The sequence below is a fragment of the Benincasa hispida genome, chromosome 12, assembly GCF_027475165.1.
Source record: "Benincasa hispida cultivar pf3 chromosome 12, pf3_genome.v1.1, whole genome shotgun sequence".
NCBI lineage: Eukaryota > Viridiplantae > Streptophyta > Magnoliopsida > Cucurbitales > Cucurbitaceae > Benincasa > Benincasa hispida.
The window spans coordinates 32,538,468-32,555,884 of record NC_143489.1 but is presented as its reverse complement, the minus strand read 5'-3'; the positions used below and the strand labels follow the sequence as shown (position 1 = coordinate 32,555,884).

The window sequence follows — 17,417 nt, the reverse complement described above, 5'->3', positions numbered from 1 at the left end:
TTTCATTTGGAATTGGGTTGCTAGCCAATTCCTAACTAAAGTCAGTAAACCTACATCATTCCCAATGAATAAGATATCATTTACATACAACACTAGGAAAACTACTGAACTGTTGATGATTTTCTTGTGAACATAAGGCTCATCAACGTTTTGGTCAAAGCCATAAGATTTGATTGCAGTATCAAATCTTATGTTCCAAGATTGAGATGCATGTTTCAGTCCATAAATGGACCGATTCAGCTTGCAAACCTTTTGTTTTTTACCTTGGGCTATAAATCCCACAAGCTGCACCATATAAATGGTCTCCTCAAGATTTCCATTCAAAAAAGTAGTCTTGACATCCATTTGTCATATCTCATAGTCATAATATAAGGAAATGTATAGGAGGATGCGGATAGACTTTAGCATGGCAACAAGCGAGAAAGTCTCCTCATAGTCAACTCACTTTACCTGGGTATAACGCTTTGCTACTAGTTTAACTTTGAAGGTTTACACCTTTCCATCAACACCTCGTTTCCTCTTATAGAACCATTTACAACCTATAGGTTTAACCTCATCAGGTTGATCTACAAGATCCCAAAATGAGTTGAAGTACATAGACTGCATCTCAAGATCCATGGCTTTGACCTATTCATCTCTGTCAACATCCTCTATTACCTTCTTGTAAGACAACAGATCCTCAACCTCGCCATAGCTACCATAGATAGGATTTCAGTTAAACCCGTATAGCGAATAAGTGGGTTCGTAGCCCTCCCACTACGTCGAGGTTTCCTCAACTCTTAAGTTGGATTTGACCTAAACTCCCACTAACAACTCTTGTTGATGTAGCTGGCTCTTCAACAACTCTTGTTGAAGTTTCAGTAATTTCTTTGGAAAATTCATCCAACATGACTTTACTTCTTAAGTTGTACTCCCTTATATGATCCTCCTCAAGAAAGTAGCATTTGTCGACACAAACACTTTGTTTTCCTTAGGATCATAAAAGTAACCCTCTCGTATCCCTTTGGGGTAGCCTACAAATGGTTTCAGTTGCGAAGGATTCGCTTCAAGCACATGTGCTGGGCAATTCCAGATTCAGAAGTGACGTAAACTAGCTTTACGCCCGTTCCACAACTCCAAAGGTGTTCTGGCAACACTCTTGGAGGGAACACAGTTGAGGATGTAAGCTTCAGTCTCTAATGCAAAATCCCAAAACGAGTCCAGTAAGAAAGCGTAACTCATCATCATCGAACCATGTCCAACAGGGTTCTGTTTCTCCTCTCCAATACACCATTCTGCTGAGGTGTACCAAGTGTTGAGAGTTGGAAAATGATTCCATGTTCTATCATATAGTTCTGGAACTCAGAATCTAAAAACTCTCCGCCCCGATCAAATTGAAATGTTTTAATCCGTTTACTTAATGCGTTTTCAACTTCAGCCTTGATCTCTTTCAACTTTTCAAAGGATTTTGACTTATGTTGCATTAAATAACATACTCATACCTTGAATAAACATCAGTAAAAGTGATGAAATACTCGTAGCCTCCTCTGGCTCGCATATTCATTGAACCACAAAGGTCTAAATGCATTAACTCTAAAGGCTCTTTGGCCCTATAACCTTTTCCAGTAAAAGGTCTTTTAGTAATTTTTTTAGTCATTTTACCTTCAAGGCATGACTCGCATACAAGTAAAGAATTTTCTTCTAACTCATTTAAAAGTTCGTTCTTCACCAACCTCTCAATCCTATTGAGATTAATATGCCCCTAACTAAAGTCAGTAAACCTACATCATTCCCAATGAATAAGATATCATTTACATACAACACTAGGAAAACTACTGAACTGTTGATGATTTTCTTGTGAACATAAGGCTCATCAACGTTTTGGTCAAAGCCATAAGATTTGATTGCAGTATCAAATCTTATGTTCCAAGATTGAGATGCATGTTTCAGTCCATAAATGGACCGATTCAGCTTGCAAACCTTTTGTTTTTTACCTTGGGCTATAAATCCCACAAGCTGCACCATATAAATGGTCTCCTCAAGATTTCCATTCAAAAAAGTAGTCTTGACATCCATTTGTCATATCTCATAGTCATAATATAAGGAAATGTATAGGAGGATGCGGATAGACTTTAGCATGGCAACAAGCGAGAAAGTCTCCTCATAGTCAACTCACTTTACCTGGGTATAACGCTTTGCTACTAGTTTAACTTTGAAGGTTTACACCTTTCCATCAACACCTCGTTTCCTCTTATAGAACCATTTACAACCTATAGGTTTAACCTCATCAGGTTGATCTACAAGATCCCAAAATGAGTTGAAGTACATAGACTGCATCTCAAGATCCATGGCTTTGACCTATTCATCTCTGTCAACATCCTCTATTACCTTCTTGTAAGACAACAGATCCTCAACCTCGCCATAGCTACCATAGATAGGATTTCAGTTAAACCCGTATAGCGAATAAGTGGGTTCGTAGCCCTCCCACTACGTCGAGGTTTCCTCAACTCTTAAGTTGGATTTGACCTAAACTCCCACTAACAACTCTTGTTGATGTAGCTGGCTCTTCAACAACTCTTGTTGAAGTTTCAGTAATTTCTTTGGAAAATTCATCCAACATGACTTTACTTCTTAAGTTGTACTCCCTTATATGATCCTCCTCAAGAAAGTAGCATTTGTCGACACAAACACTTTGTTTTCCTTAGGATCATAAAAGTAACCCTCTCGTATCCCTTTGGGGTAGCCTACAAATGGTTTCAGTTGCGAAGGATTCGCTTCAAGCACATGTGCTGGGCAATTCCAGATTCAGAAGTGACGTAAACTAGCTTTACGCCCGTTCCACAACTCCAAAGGTGTTCTGGCAACACTCTTGGAGGGAACACAGTTGAGGATGTAAGCTTCAGTCTCTAATGCAAAATCCCAAAACGAGTCCAGTAAGAAAGCGTAACTCATTATCATCGAACCATGTCCAACAGGGTTCTGTTTCTCCTCTCCAATACACCATTCTGCTGAGGTGTACCAAGTGTTGAGAGTTGGAAAATGATTCCATGTTCTATCATATAGTTCTGGAACTCAGAATCTAAAAACTCTCCGCCCCGATCAAATTGAAATGTTTTAATCCGTTTACTTAATGCGTTTTCAACTTCAGCCTTGATCTCTTTCAACTTTTCAAAGGATTTTGACTTATGTTGCATTAAATAACATACTCATACCTTGAATAAACATCAGTAAAAGTGATGAAATACTCGTAGCCTCCTCTGGCTCGCATATTCATTGAACCACAAAGGTCTAAATGCATTAACTCTAAAGGCTCTTTGGCCCTATAACCTTTTCCAGTAAAAGGTCTTTTAGTAATTTTTTTAGTCATTTTACCTTCAAGGCATGACTCGCATACAAGTAAAGAATTTTCTTCTAACTCATTTAAAAGTTCGTTCTTCACCAACCTCTCAATCCTATTGAGATTAATATGCCCCAAATAAAGGTGCCAAAGTTGGGCATTTTCTTTAGGAGAAACTTTAAGTCCTTTTCTTTAGTTACAACAGTTTTAAACATCTCTATGTTATGGAGGGAATTTTTTGCTAACGGCCTTAGTACATACAAATTGTTTTCCAGTTTAGCTGAACATATTTCAATACCATCTTTCGGAATAAACACTTTATTAACCGAAAAGTTCAGGGTGTATTTACATTCAAGCAACGACTTTACATAAATTAAGTTCCTCTTTAACTTGGGAATAACGTATACATCATTCAAAATGATAAACCTATTCTGTAAAGTCAATCAAAGGCCTCCCACTGCCACAGTTGAAACGACGTGCCCGGTGCCAACTTGCATCGTCATCTCACCAACCTCAAACTGCCACCAGGATCTAATCGCCTGAAATGAAGAACAAACATGGTTAGTGGCCCTAGAGTCTATAATCAAGGCAGAATCATCATTCTCCACTAAATAAGTCTCCAAAACTAGTAAATCACATTTACCTTGTTTGGCCTTTTTCTTCTCCTTTAAATAACACGAGCAATTCCGCTTCCAATGCCCGTCCTGGTTGCAGTAGAAACATTTTTTTTTGTCAACCGATGTTGGTCGCCTACCCCATGGAGCGACAGGTTGTGGGTTAGCAGGAGTTTTTCCCTTCCTCTTACTACCCTTCTTCTTCTTCCACTTGTTGGTGCCTGAAGAAGAAAGTATAGACTTAGTTCCTGAGGTCGAACCTCGGTGGAACTTTTTAGATGATGAAGCAACATTTGTCTCACAAACCTTCTTCTCCTTGCTTTTCAGTAAGGATTGGAATGTCTGCTGAAGGATTGTATCAACAACAGCGGAAGCACAAGGATCATCTAAGCATTCAAATTCATTAATTTTGGCAAAATATAAAGCATGCTTTTGTAGAAAAATGGGTTTCAAGACATACCTCTTGTAAAACTTCTTCAAAGCTCCATCTCCAGCTGCTATCTTCTCCATATCTTGTTGTAGACCACCTCAAGATCTTCCCCACTATTCTCTTGGTGCTCTAGATTGAGTTGTGGGACTCAAAACAAGCTTGAATCAAGGGATGAAGGAGAAAAGCTCACTACAACAACCTTTGTTGAAGAACCATTCTTCAAACCGAATTTTCTCTCAAAATTCTGTAGATTGCATGCCCGATTTTCATTCCAATCTTCTCATTATATTGCAGATCAACATGCAAAGAGGAGTTGCATGAGTTCCAACTCATGCTTGGAGAAGATAAGGTAAATAGTTGCTTCATGTGTGAGCTACTTCAAAGATGGATAATGGCAAAATCCATTTTTCCATTTTGTATTTTTGTTTTCTTTTCCTTTTTCAATTTTATCTAAAAATCAAATTTTGATTTTAAAAATCTATTTGATTTTTAAAATAAAAATTTAATTGATTTCATAAATTAATTATTAAATAAAACTTAATTAATTTAACATCAAATATTAAATTAATTTTAACACATATCCATCTTTATATATTTAAATCATATTTAAATATATAAATTTTTCTATTTCGTTTAATTCTAAAATTAAACATAATTATATCTCATATAATCACTAATTTCCTTAATTCTAATTTGAACGTTTCAAATTAACTTATCACGCTATTCTAGAGTTAGTCCGTTACGAGCTAGTAGGGGGACCTCGTAGACCTACAGATCATGGGCTCCAATGATCCGAGATTAATTGGCTAAACTCATTAGACCAAATTAATCCCCATTCGTTAACTAATGGGTCACTCCACTAAAGCCCATAGTTGCACTCCCCTCACTGTAGATGTATTATGTTCACATGATTTCACCATAATCAGCAAGTCGACCCTTCACAGGTTGTTCGTAATAACGATTGGGTCAAATATCTATTTTACCCCCAAGATTACGTCTTATTTCTCAAGTTCCTACTGATCCTCTAATGAAAAACTGGTTTGTGATCCAATCACTAAACTAAACTCTCTCAGCCCAGTGAGAAGGTGGGGCCCCTTGTTTAAGACCTGGATTCAGTACTTGAGAGAACAACATTTCTCCTATCCCTAAATCGTGTAGGTGTGAACTCCATCTTGCACCCTATGTCCTCAGCTATCTCTCCGGTCTTACCCCTTAAATGAGAGTCTTATTGAGCCGGCGCTGTTGAGCCAACACTCAACTATGCAAATCTAAGGAATCCCCAATAAACAGGTGTTCATAGTTAGCTCAGGATTAAGATCGAGTACCTAGGTCATCTAGGTGAAATAGTCAGTCTTAAATAGTAAACAACGTTATAAAGTAAGAGTGACATATTTCTTGGTCCTGATCTTATGCAAACTCATTGCATAGGACGCCCCTAATCCTCATGTCATAACATGTACGAATTAGGATCACATCGTATGTAGCACTTTACAATTCTTTGTAACAACTACAGAGTATGTCGCATCCAATCGTGTTACCAGAATAAAGTACTTGACCTCATTCATGTACCATAGATCATTTTGACTATTTACTCGAACCCGATTCACTCTTATGTCTCCACATAAAGTTCAAGTACTCATACAATAGTCATGGGTCTTAATTTATTGGATTTAGACTTTCATTCAATTTATGAGATCAATAACAAGTATATTGATAATAGAAAATGTTTTATCATTTTACAAACTGCAAGTTTTTGGGACATAAAACCCAACATCTGTAACTCGTTGAGGAGAATTGTAAGGGTATAGTCAACCCTGTTCAGAACAGTGTTGCTAACAAAATGGAGAAAGCTTTCTGGTAATGACTTCAGAATGATGGTAACTCTGCTGGCCTCATGATGCTAGACATGTTCATCTCCGCTACGTTAAAGTGGACCATCATGTTCAAAAAATGTTCTCGAATAGATGTAACCTTCTTCATTTTGGAGTTGAAGATAAACTTTAGAGTGTCATGCCTAAGCTGTGCGGACGGTTGTCCGAACATTTCCCTCAGGGATTCCATGATCTCGCATGCAGTGACCATGGGCTCATGCTTTTTGGCCAAACGTCATTCAGGCTAGCCAAGATATACGCTCGGGCTTTCTCGTTCGCCTCGAACATTTCGAGCGGCATTTTAAGGTGGAATAAAAGAACACTCCTCCATAAGGACGAACTTGAGGTCATCAATTATAAGTATCGTGTTTATCGTGTTTTTCCATCTAGCGTAATTATCACCAATCAATTTGTCGACGGCTGAAATAGCTAAAGTAACGGTTGCCATTTTTAAAAGTTGCTGAAAACAAAAACAAACTTAATGAGTCTACTTGCATTACCACTTTTGACACCAATTTTAGGTTTTAGCAAAATAGTTCTATTGTACCCTAAGTGACATCTATTTTGTAATGATGCCCCAGCGAGGCAGGACAAAAGTCTTCAATGGGGTGATCAAGTGCCCCTTCACTGGGATGAGACATTCTCAACCATTAGATGGAAACAACTCCTTGTGATTGACTCTACTAGTCACCATTGTTCGATCCAGAATTTGTTAACAACCTTAACAATTCTGCGTAACTATAACCCCTCATTTTAGGCCCTAGAGTCTCGCCCTAATGCGTCCACCGTAGGGAAAAAGTAGATTAGGACAAGAGACTAAAGAAACCTTATCCTTTTCAAGAGATCGGATAAAGAGTTGTGCAAATACAGCCATCCTTTAGGGGGACCCTCCCAAGGTGCCTCGAGGTGATGCGCGAAAACGTTATCCAACCTAATGAGAAAGACAGTGGGATATGTTTGTCACACATCCCGCTCCCACATACTATGAACATTCTCTCCATTCACCTTAGTATTGACCTACCCAAACACCATCCTTTAGGGGGACACTCCCAGGGTGCCTTCAGGTCGAGGATAGATCTCTCGGTGTGAACTTTTAGGGAGAAACGTGTAGAGGTTTAAGTGAAGTATCATATACCCCAAGTACCTCCCACTGAATGTTCTACCTAATGATTCATTAACTTAGTCAATCCAGCTACTAATTTTAACTAAGTGGGTGTTTAATTTGCTAAAAAACAACTCTTGCTTTTGATAATTAAACAAGTTTGATTCAAGTCTTATTAAACACTTTAACAAACTATCATCAAATTTGCATGCATGCAGCAAATCTATCAAATTCACCTTTCAGGTAGGTTACAGGTAAGGGTGTTCCGTTTCCGTCAGCTTAAATACCCCAGCCTAGCCAGAACTCGCCTTAGACAAAAGATCCCTTATAGATAGATTTGGTACATATTTAATCTTTTATTAGTCAATTTAATCCTATTAAATCAAATTAAAAGATTAAACTTAGGTTTCTAATCTCATTAGAACCATGATCTTAGGTCTATCTCAATCAAATTTTAAAACTCTTTTAAAACATCATTAAAACCTAAGTTTGCATGCATGTCTTTCTTATTGATTTTAGTTATAATTTCATTAGTTATAACACTTATAAAAAATGAAACAACTAAAAAGAACTACATTGCTAAGCTAGACTAGGTATTTATAACTTTTATAAATTAACTTAAGTGTCATGCTTCATGCAATGTTCATTCATTAGTATATATAACTCTTATATAATTGGTAATGAACTAAGCATACATGCTCTCATACACCCTTATACTATAACACTTATATTATGAAGATGATGCATGAATATGATTAATAATGCATATATTATAACTCTTATATTATATGATGCATGAGCATGCTTTAATGTAATTTAATCATATAAACTACTATATTATAACTCTTATAATACAAAGATGATGCATGAATAAATGTATAACCTATTGTGGGTTTTAAAACTATATGACATACTTTATGGCATATAATTAAACATACATCACATGTACATTTATTAAAATTTGATGGACCGGGATAATTAGCCTCAAAAAATCGGAAAAGAAAAGTTATCGATTACATAAAACCGTCGAGTCAACCGGTTCAAACAAGCGAACCGGGTCTTGAACCGCCCGAGCGAAGCCTCATTCCTTAATCATGTAGTAGCTCCTTGTGATCTTCGAGTAATGCTGATCGAGTATAAACGATCATGTAACATGGATCAAATGCCTTTGACTATGCGATGAAGCATGAAGGCCACACGATCGTGTAGTGCATATCGTGTAACGCATGCCTAAACAATCGAGTAGACGGCATCGACAACTATGTGATGAAGCATGATCATCTAAAAAATCGAGGAGCAAACGTCGAGTATCTCACCGAGTGATCAAGTAGCTAGTAATTATGCGATGAGCATGCTGGCCTACTCGATCGTTTAGTGTGTGCGCCTACCATGCGTCGTCGAGTGTCATATACTCAATGATCGTTTACCCCGAGCGTTTATGCGATCGAGTAGCCAATGCAACACGATCGAGTAAACTCTTTACTCGATTGCGTAGCATCAGCCATACGATCGTTTAGTAAATACTACACAATCAAGTAGAACTTTTCTACATGATCGCATAGCTAAATCTAATCGATCATTTAGCCTGCGATACACGATGCGACCAACCTTTGGTCTTCTTCCTCCAAGTGAACAGAATCTCCATGCTTTGAAGCTTCATCACGAACGACTCAAAGAAAATAAAACTTGAATACAGACTCGAAAGCAAGTTAATTATGCCCAAAAAACGCAGGGGCCCGTACAAATTAACTTTGAAATGTAAAGAACGCTTAAACAAAAACAATTATCTTGAAACATCCATTAATTAACATCCACAAATACATCTAACACTTAAACACATTATAGAAATCATAAAACACACCAACACTGCAAATGTAATTCTAAATGCACATCAATGGAATTTTGAATATCAGAACAACCTGGCTCTGATACCTAAATCTAGAGAACCAGTGAGCGGAAGAAAATCATTCCAAATCTCATTGTGAAAGAACATGAACATTTATAATCAAACAGAACAGTTATGCATTAAGGATAAAATTACAACATGCTTCTAGAGAAAAAACAAGGAATCGAGTAAACATACCTTTGAAGAACTTTTTTCTTCTAGTATTTCCTCGATCCAACACCAATGCGTCCAATAGCATGAACGCAACAATCAAACCAAAAAACAGCACGAACTGACAAATCCTCTATCACAACCGAGTAAAAATCGATCCTCAACCCTTGAATAGAAACTCGACACTACCAGTAGCCTGATATTCTTGGTGTGAGAATCCAGGAGGTGTGGGCTCTGTATGGATTTAGGTAGAGGGAATGAGGAACTGAAGAGAAAGAATGATCGAGTAGACGATCGAGTAATAAACAGAGGAATTATTTAGAAGATATCAGTCTATTGCATAGACTCGTTCCTCGATCGTGTAGTAAGCAAATTCTATCGTATAGAAAACTCGATCTATCGTTTACTCTCTCGACAAGCTATCTCATTAACTTGCTTTGCATATCGTGGAATGAATAATGAAAAACTTTTTTCTTATTCATCCATTCGGTTGCCATAAACTGACTAAAACCACCCACTAAGGTGGTTATTAGAGAAAATAGAAATTAATTATCTTATAATTAATTTATTATAAATAAATATAATAACTAATTTATCATATTATATTTATAACCTATTGTTTTAATATTGCATCATATGCAATATATAAACCATAGTTATTTTTCTCCTTTATGGCATTTAATATAAATCATATTTATATTAATTCCTCCAAACAAAAACAATGAATCAAATACATTAAATCAATTATATCATATATAACTAAATTAATTTAATTATACATATATAACCAAATTCCCTTTTGTTAATTTGAACACTTCAAACTAACTCAAAAACAGATTTTCAATATGAATCTATTGAGCTACCAATGGGACTTTATGGACCTGTAGCTCGAAACTCTAACGATACGTGAATAACTGACTAAACTCTTTAATCACGATATCCACCATCCGTTAACTTTCGAGCACTTCATTAAAGACTGACAGCTGCACTCTTCACACTACATATATATTTCTGTGTCCATCGGATATAACCAATCAACAGTAAGATGACTCATCACAAATCGCTCATAAGTACAACTAGGCCAATTTACCGTTTTACCCCTGTAGATACATCTAACTCCTTAAGTATCATCGATCCCTCTAATGAACAATATCATAGTCTCATTATGAGTAAACCCTTCTCGGACCTAAAGAAGGTGTGGTGCCACATTGTTCAAGCCCTGGAATCAACCCTTAAAGAAGCAATTTATCTATTTACTCATACTTTGAGAAAAGAGTGAATTTCATCTGGTGTAGCTGAGTTCCCAGCTCCCCAATCAAACAAATCCCCAGGTAGATTTGAGTTAGTGATCTGGCCGTCGCACCCATGAAAATCAAAGGACCGCCCTCATAGGCAAGAGTTCACAACTCACTCAGGATTAAGGTCATGTTACCTATGGTCATCCTAGTGAAATGAAAGTCTCTGTCATGAACGATGTTATATAACGAGACTAAACATTTCATGGTTCGGTCTTATACAAACTCCTTTGTATAGAGCATCCTCACTCGCATGTCTAATACACGAATGATCAGGATCAAACCATTTGTAACACTTTACAATATTTGTAACACCTACAAAGCGAGCCACACTCGTAGTGCCACCAGAATAAGGTTTCCCTCCTTTATCCATATACTACAGACCATTTAGATTATCACTTAAAGCACGATCCACTTGTATGTCTCCACATACATGCTTGAGTTATAACGATAACCAAGAATCTTAGTTTATTGGTTTATGGTTAATGCAACTAAAATATCTCACATTTCATAGATTGAAGTGAATAAAATATCTTATATTATATATCACAAAACGGTTTGTTCATACAGATGAGTACAAACTACAGAACTGTACGAGATTTAGGGCATCAATCCCAACATTACGTCCACTCGATATAACCATGATTAGTAAGTTAACCCTTTACAGGTTGTTCGTAATAATAGTTGGGTCAAATGTCTATTTTACCCTCGAGATTAGTTCTTGTTCCTTAAGTCCCACTGATCCTCTAATGAACAATTAGTTTGTGATTCGATCAACAAATCGAGTCCCTATCGGGCCAATGAGAGGGTGGGACCCCTTGTTTAAGACCCGGAATCAGCATTTAAAGAAGCAACCTCTCTACTATCCCTAAAAGTTGGTATGAGTGAATTCCATCTTGCACCCTATGTCTCCAGATATCTACCCGTTCTTACCCCTAAAATGGAGGTTTATTGAGCCAGCGTTGTTGAGCCAACTCTCACCTATGCAAATCTAAGGATAATCCCAAATAAACAGGAGTTCATAGTTAGCTTAGGATTAAGGTCAAGTTACCTAGGTCATCACTTTGAAATAGTCAATCTTAAATAAACAACGTTATAAAGTAAGAGTGACTGATTTCGTGGTCCGATCTTGTACAAACCCATTGTATAAGACGCCCCCACTCCTCATGTCATAACATATACGAATTAGGATCGCATCGTTTGTAGCACTTTACAACTCCTTTGTAATAACTACAAAGTGGGCCGCATTCAATAGTGTTACCAGAATAAGCCATCTAACCTTATCCATATACTATAGATCATTTTGACTATTTGCTCGAACCTGGTCCACTTTTTTGTCTACACATAAAGTTCAAGTACTCATATAATAGTCATGGATCTTTTAGTTTATTGGATTTATTTCTAAAACGAAATAAGTAATTCATATATTCAATAATAACTTATTGAATTTTCAGAATAAGTTTTATTGTTTACAAACCACGAGTTTTAGGACATAAAACCCAACATCTACTATATTGAATTATCTTAATTTATGTTGTGTTAATTGGTTCATGTGAATGATGGAACACGTTCTACACTATTCATACTCCAAAAAAAATGTATCTAACTGTGCCCAATTTATTTTATTAAGCTATACGTATGTATGTATGTAGCTAAATGGCAAAACGTGAGAAAATGCCAAAATACATTTGGACGAAGGTTGAAGATGTATAGTTAGTGGAGTCACTATTGCACTTAGTGGAAACAGGTTGGCAAGCTAATAAGGGAACCTTCAAACCTGGCTATCTACAATAGCTACAATATCTACTTAACGAAAAGATTCCTAGTTGTTCCATCAGGTTGTCAATAATAGAGTGCAAGGTTAGATTTTTAAAGTGACAATGCTGTACAATCGCTGAGATGCTGAGTAATGCATGCAGCAGATTTGGTTGGAATGATAAGTTCAAATGTGTGGAAGCAGAGAAAGAGGTTTTCGATGTATGTATTCAAGTAAGAAAACACATTAAAGTATTATTATCTTACAATGGTGAACTCTTTCGAATATGATATTATATTCTAACATAATATATGTTTCTATTTGTAGTCTCATCCCAACGTGACGGGTTTAAGACACAAATCATTCCCCCACTATGATGAGCTTTCATTCGTTTTTGGGAAAGATAGGGCCACTGGTGGAGACAGTGAAACCTCGTACGATCAAACATCTGCAACAGATGATCAATTGGAGGATATTCAGTTGGGATCACAGGTTAATGAGCAACAAGGAAGTATACCTAACATGAACATACTGACAGTTGATGGCATGGATGAGGTTTTCTCATATATGCCCATCAGTAGGCATACTGGATCAAGTAATGATACGAGAGGAATGAAACACAAGAGGACTCCCTTCCAATCTGAAATGCTTGACATTGTACGAACAGTAATGGACGTGCAGGAACGTAAAATAGAGAAACTTGTCTAATGGCAGAAAGAGAAATATGAATTGGAGCTTAAGAGGCGTCATGAGGTCATCGAATAAATCTACCAAGTTGAAGGTTTAGAGAAGAAAGATTAGTTGACCCTCATAGATCTGTTGGTGGATGATATTCAACAAACAGATAGTTTTCTAGTCATTCTACCACCATTAAGGAAAAGGTATTGCATATATTTATTGGGCAAGACTAACTAATTACATTATCGGTGTTTGGAAGTTGGTTTGTTATTATTATTATTATTATTTTTTTTTTTTTTTTGTAACTTCCCCTAGTCCCTTATTGCATAGGTATCATATATTTGTTGATTTTTCGTGACATGTACAAATGGCCCGTAGCATGTGGCCCTTAGATATGGATACAAATATTTTTCAAGCAAGTTATAAAATGGTCATGTATAAAGCCATCAAATTATGTAAAATCTTTTGAAGGGAATGAATTTAATGAATTTCATATCTGATCTAAACTTTTTTTATCAGTAGAATGAATTTAATGATTTCATATCTGGAATAATTAACACGTTTTATAAAATCATCTGGCTTTCTTTAACGAGAAGTTTGGAATGAATAATACAAAATTGAAATGTATACCATATCTTGAGATTGGAAAGAATAAAAAAAAATGTAATCAATGTCTTATTCCAAATATGATGAATACATAATTGAACTATAAGATTAAAAAAAATAGTGTTCATACAGGCAAATTATTTTAGAGTACAAAAAACTGAACCAGATAGCATTAACATATGAACTTTGCACACCCAGACACAGACATGTGAACTCAGATATATCAATTCTGCACACCCAAACATAGACATATGAACTTAAACATAACAACTCTACACACCCAAACACAGACATATGAACTCAGACAACACAACTCTGCACCCCAAACACAGGCATCAGAACTCCCAAAACATCAAAACTCCAGACATCCTATATCATCTCAACGCCCCAAACAGCCCCTTATTGATTTCAATCTTACATTATATTGTCCATCTAATTGCCAAACAACAACCTAACACAATTATCTTTAAAGACTTATATTAGACCCACTTTAAAATTTGTGACCTATTTATACAAAGACTTTAAATTTGTGATAATTAAACACAATTTTACAAACACTCTACCATATTTGATATTCCTTAAAAATTTAACCAAACAGTTACCAAAAAATAAATTACACCACTTCAAATGGAATTCTAAACACACACACAGAGAGATTAAGCATAAAATTACACCACATACGAAGATATATAATATTGTTGCATAAAATGTAATCAAACCATCAGACAACACGTAGAAAAGGTCGTTACAGAACAAAATTCAGAAACATAAAAAGTAAGGAAGGAAAGGTGGGGGGGCCAAAACTCCAAAGACAATGGCATTGGCCACTTTATTCATACAAAGTTGAAAAGTAGTGTATTAGAAATTAATAGACAATCAATAAGTTGCTTGTCGAAATTTCAAACACAGTGCTTTGTGCAGAAGCAGCGGCGGCGGAATCCCCTGCAAACGCCACCGGTAAACCCCTCTGTTTTGCAGATATTGCCACAATTTGTGTCACTAAAGCATAGACCCTTGAAATTGTGGCTCGGAGATTCGCATACCCTCGCCTCCGCAACCATTGGCGCCATCCCTTAACCACGTTAAATCATCCATCAATTTAAAAGCTTAAATTTATAAATTACGATAAATTTGTTATTATATCAATATTTTATGATCTATCTTACGAGTTTGAATTAGGAGTTCATAATTCGATACCATGTTATATTAGTAACCATCAATTAATATTCTTTTTTATATTTTTTTTAAGAAAAAAATTAGTAAGTGGTGTGTTTCATATTTTTTTCGTGATAATATGTAGGGTAGGAAAATTAAATCTTTGATTTCTAAGTTGATAGTGAGTATTATATACTGGTTGAATTAAAACCATTTTAGCGTGTTTAACATGTTGTTTGAGATGTTTTAATAAAGTAATTTAGTAAATTCTAGAAATAGTTTTTAGACAAAAAAATTCAACTAATTTACGTAAAAAAAAAAAAAAAAAAAAAAAAAAAAAACTCATTTTAAAACTTTATTTCCAAAACTGTACCAAATGTACACAATCATTATAATTTCATATGTATAATATAATTATCAATGCCTTTATAGAAAGGTGTTCTTTCTAAAAATAATTTTGTACTATTAATCTTGAAGGATGAGATTTCATCTCTCAAATCAAGTATTAAAAAAATCGTATAAATAAATACGTATGGATAGTTTCATCGAAGTGATAATAATAATATAAATAAATAATATTAAATCTAGATATTAAATATTGAGGGGAAATCATTTTTTATCATGCTCTATGTTTGAGGATGAGTCGTATTTTACTGCTTGATAACATAAAACTACTCTTGAAAAATAGTTTAAAAGAAAAAAAAAAGGGTAAAACATTTGTAGTCCAATCAGCTAAAATGTATCATGTCGTAAATATTTTTTAATATGTTACAAAGAAAGATGGCATGATATACTAATACAACCTAGACTACACCTAATCATTATTTTTATGAAAAAATATTTGCATATTGTTGTTTCGACGTTCGAATTTGAAGAGAGGAATATTTTCACCATGTGAAAACACTCTAAAATAGAGCTAAAAGTACTTTTAGACGAGAAAAAGCTTCAAAAGCAATATAATAACCTAAACGTGTTGAGAAGATGCCTAAAGATTCTTTCAACAAATAGAACAAACAAAAGTAAAGGATCAAAATACACAACAAACCAGTGCCAAAAATGAGGAACAACAGGAAAATTGCAGCTGAAAAGAACTTCATATTTAGAGATATCTGAGAGAAAGAGAAAGAGAAAGAGAGGATTTTGTGTGTCTTTGAGTTTAGTTGGGGATGAGAGTTTATACAATGAGTAGAGGGTTTATATAAGAGTTTAGATAGCACAATGAAATTATATTGATGGAACATAAAACCAATCTTCCAATAGGAATGATCCTAAAAAACCAAAAGTTGAGAGAAAATCTTCAACAAAGGCATATAGAGCACTAGGTTTAATTTGATTTTTCAATATCCTTTTTTGCCCACACAAAAATTCTACTAATTTTCTAATTAATTAGATAGCAACTAGTTTTGGACTGAATCATTATGGATGAGTAAAGTTAAACCATAGGTAGATGTTGGTTTCTACACAAACCCATCTTAATTAATTACCCCTTGTTTCAACCTCTAATAAATTAATATACGTTACATATAGAGACCACCACGAAATGAATTTGTATAAAACATATTCATTTTTTCGTTAAAGTAAATGATGAAAGTAAATGTGACAGCTAATGTGTAAAAATCAGAAAACTTAAGTAATATTATTTACGATTATATTTGGATATAATATATACACATTTTGCAATGGATTAACTATTAATTAAGTGAATTATTATAATTAAGTCATCTTTCTCTTTGAATATTCCTCTATATTTATTATGTGTGAAGGAATTTTTACATGTCTATTTAATCAAAGTATTGTCTTTACTATAAGGGTTATCCTACAAAGAATCTTATTTGATTGAGAAGCAATTTATTGCTGGAATAGAAATTTCAAAAACGTTTGTGATTTTGTTCAAACTTAATAGTTTTATGGGAAATTTTCATTTATAGAAATAGTATAAAAAAAATACGGATAAACATCGATAGATTTCTATCAGCATCTATCTTATAGTATCAATGATAGACTTCTATCTGTTTCTATCACTCATAGACTCATAAACACCGATAGACTTCTATCAGCTTCTATTAGCTTTTATTAAAAAAAAGATTAAATTTCATTATTTTGTGTAAATAGTTTCCGTTCTTTTTCTATTTTTGAACATCCTCCTAGTTTTATATTATTTTTACAAGCTATTAAGGGTGTGTTTGGAATGTATTTTCAAATGTTTAATTTAAAAAATAAGTCATTTTGAAAAATTTAAAGTGTTTGACAATCATTAAAATAAATTTTGAAGTGTATTTTCAAATTTTTTATAAAAAAGTATTTAAATATAAATGATTTTTTTTTTAAAAAAAAAATACTTTTTTCTCAAGTTTATTCAAACGGATCCTAAATCTCGACGATGAGGATTTGCCGTAGTGATATATATTTTTTATTAGCTTATTAATATGCTTCCCAACCTTTTTTCTTCTTCTTAGAAATGTATATATGCTTCCAACTTATTCTAATTAGGTGTTTAATTAAATCTTATTTTAAACCTTTCAATTTTTCATATTTAGT

The 17,417-nt window shown here is 34.7% G+C and overlaps 1 protein-coding gene across 1 annotated transcript; it reads right to left on the bottom strand.

Moving 5' to 3' along the window:
- Positions 1 to 14,410: 14,410 nt before the first annotated feature.
- On the bottom strand, positions 14,411 to 16,039 carry LOC150031943 (defensin Ec-AMP-D2-like). The gene is made up of 2 exons (XM_090308530.1): positions 15,925 to 16,039; positions 14,411 to 14,796 (listed from the first exon to the last, which is right to left on the bottom strand). Exons 1-2 carry the CDS (start codon positions 15,974 to 15,976, stop codon positions 14,624 to 14,626), a joined length of 225 nt encoding a protein of 74 aa, XP_090164656.1. The 5' UTR covers positions 15,977 to 16,039; the 3' UTR covers positions 14,411 to 14,623.
- Positions 16,040 to 17,417: the final 1,378 nt, after the last annotated feature.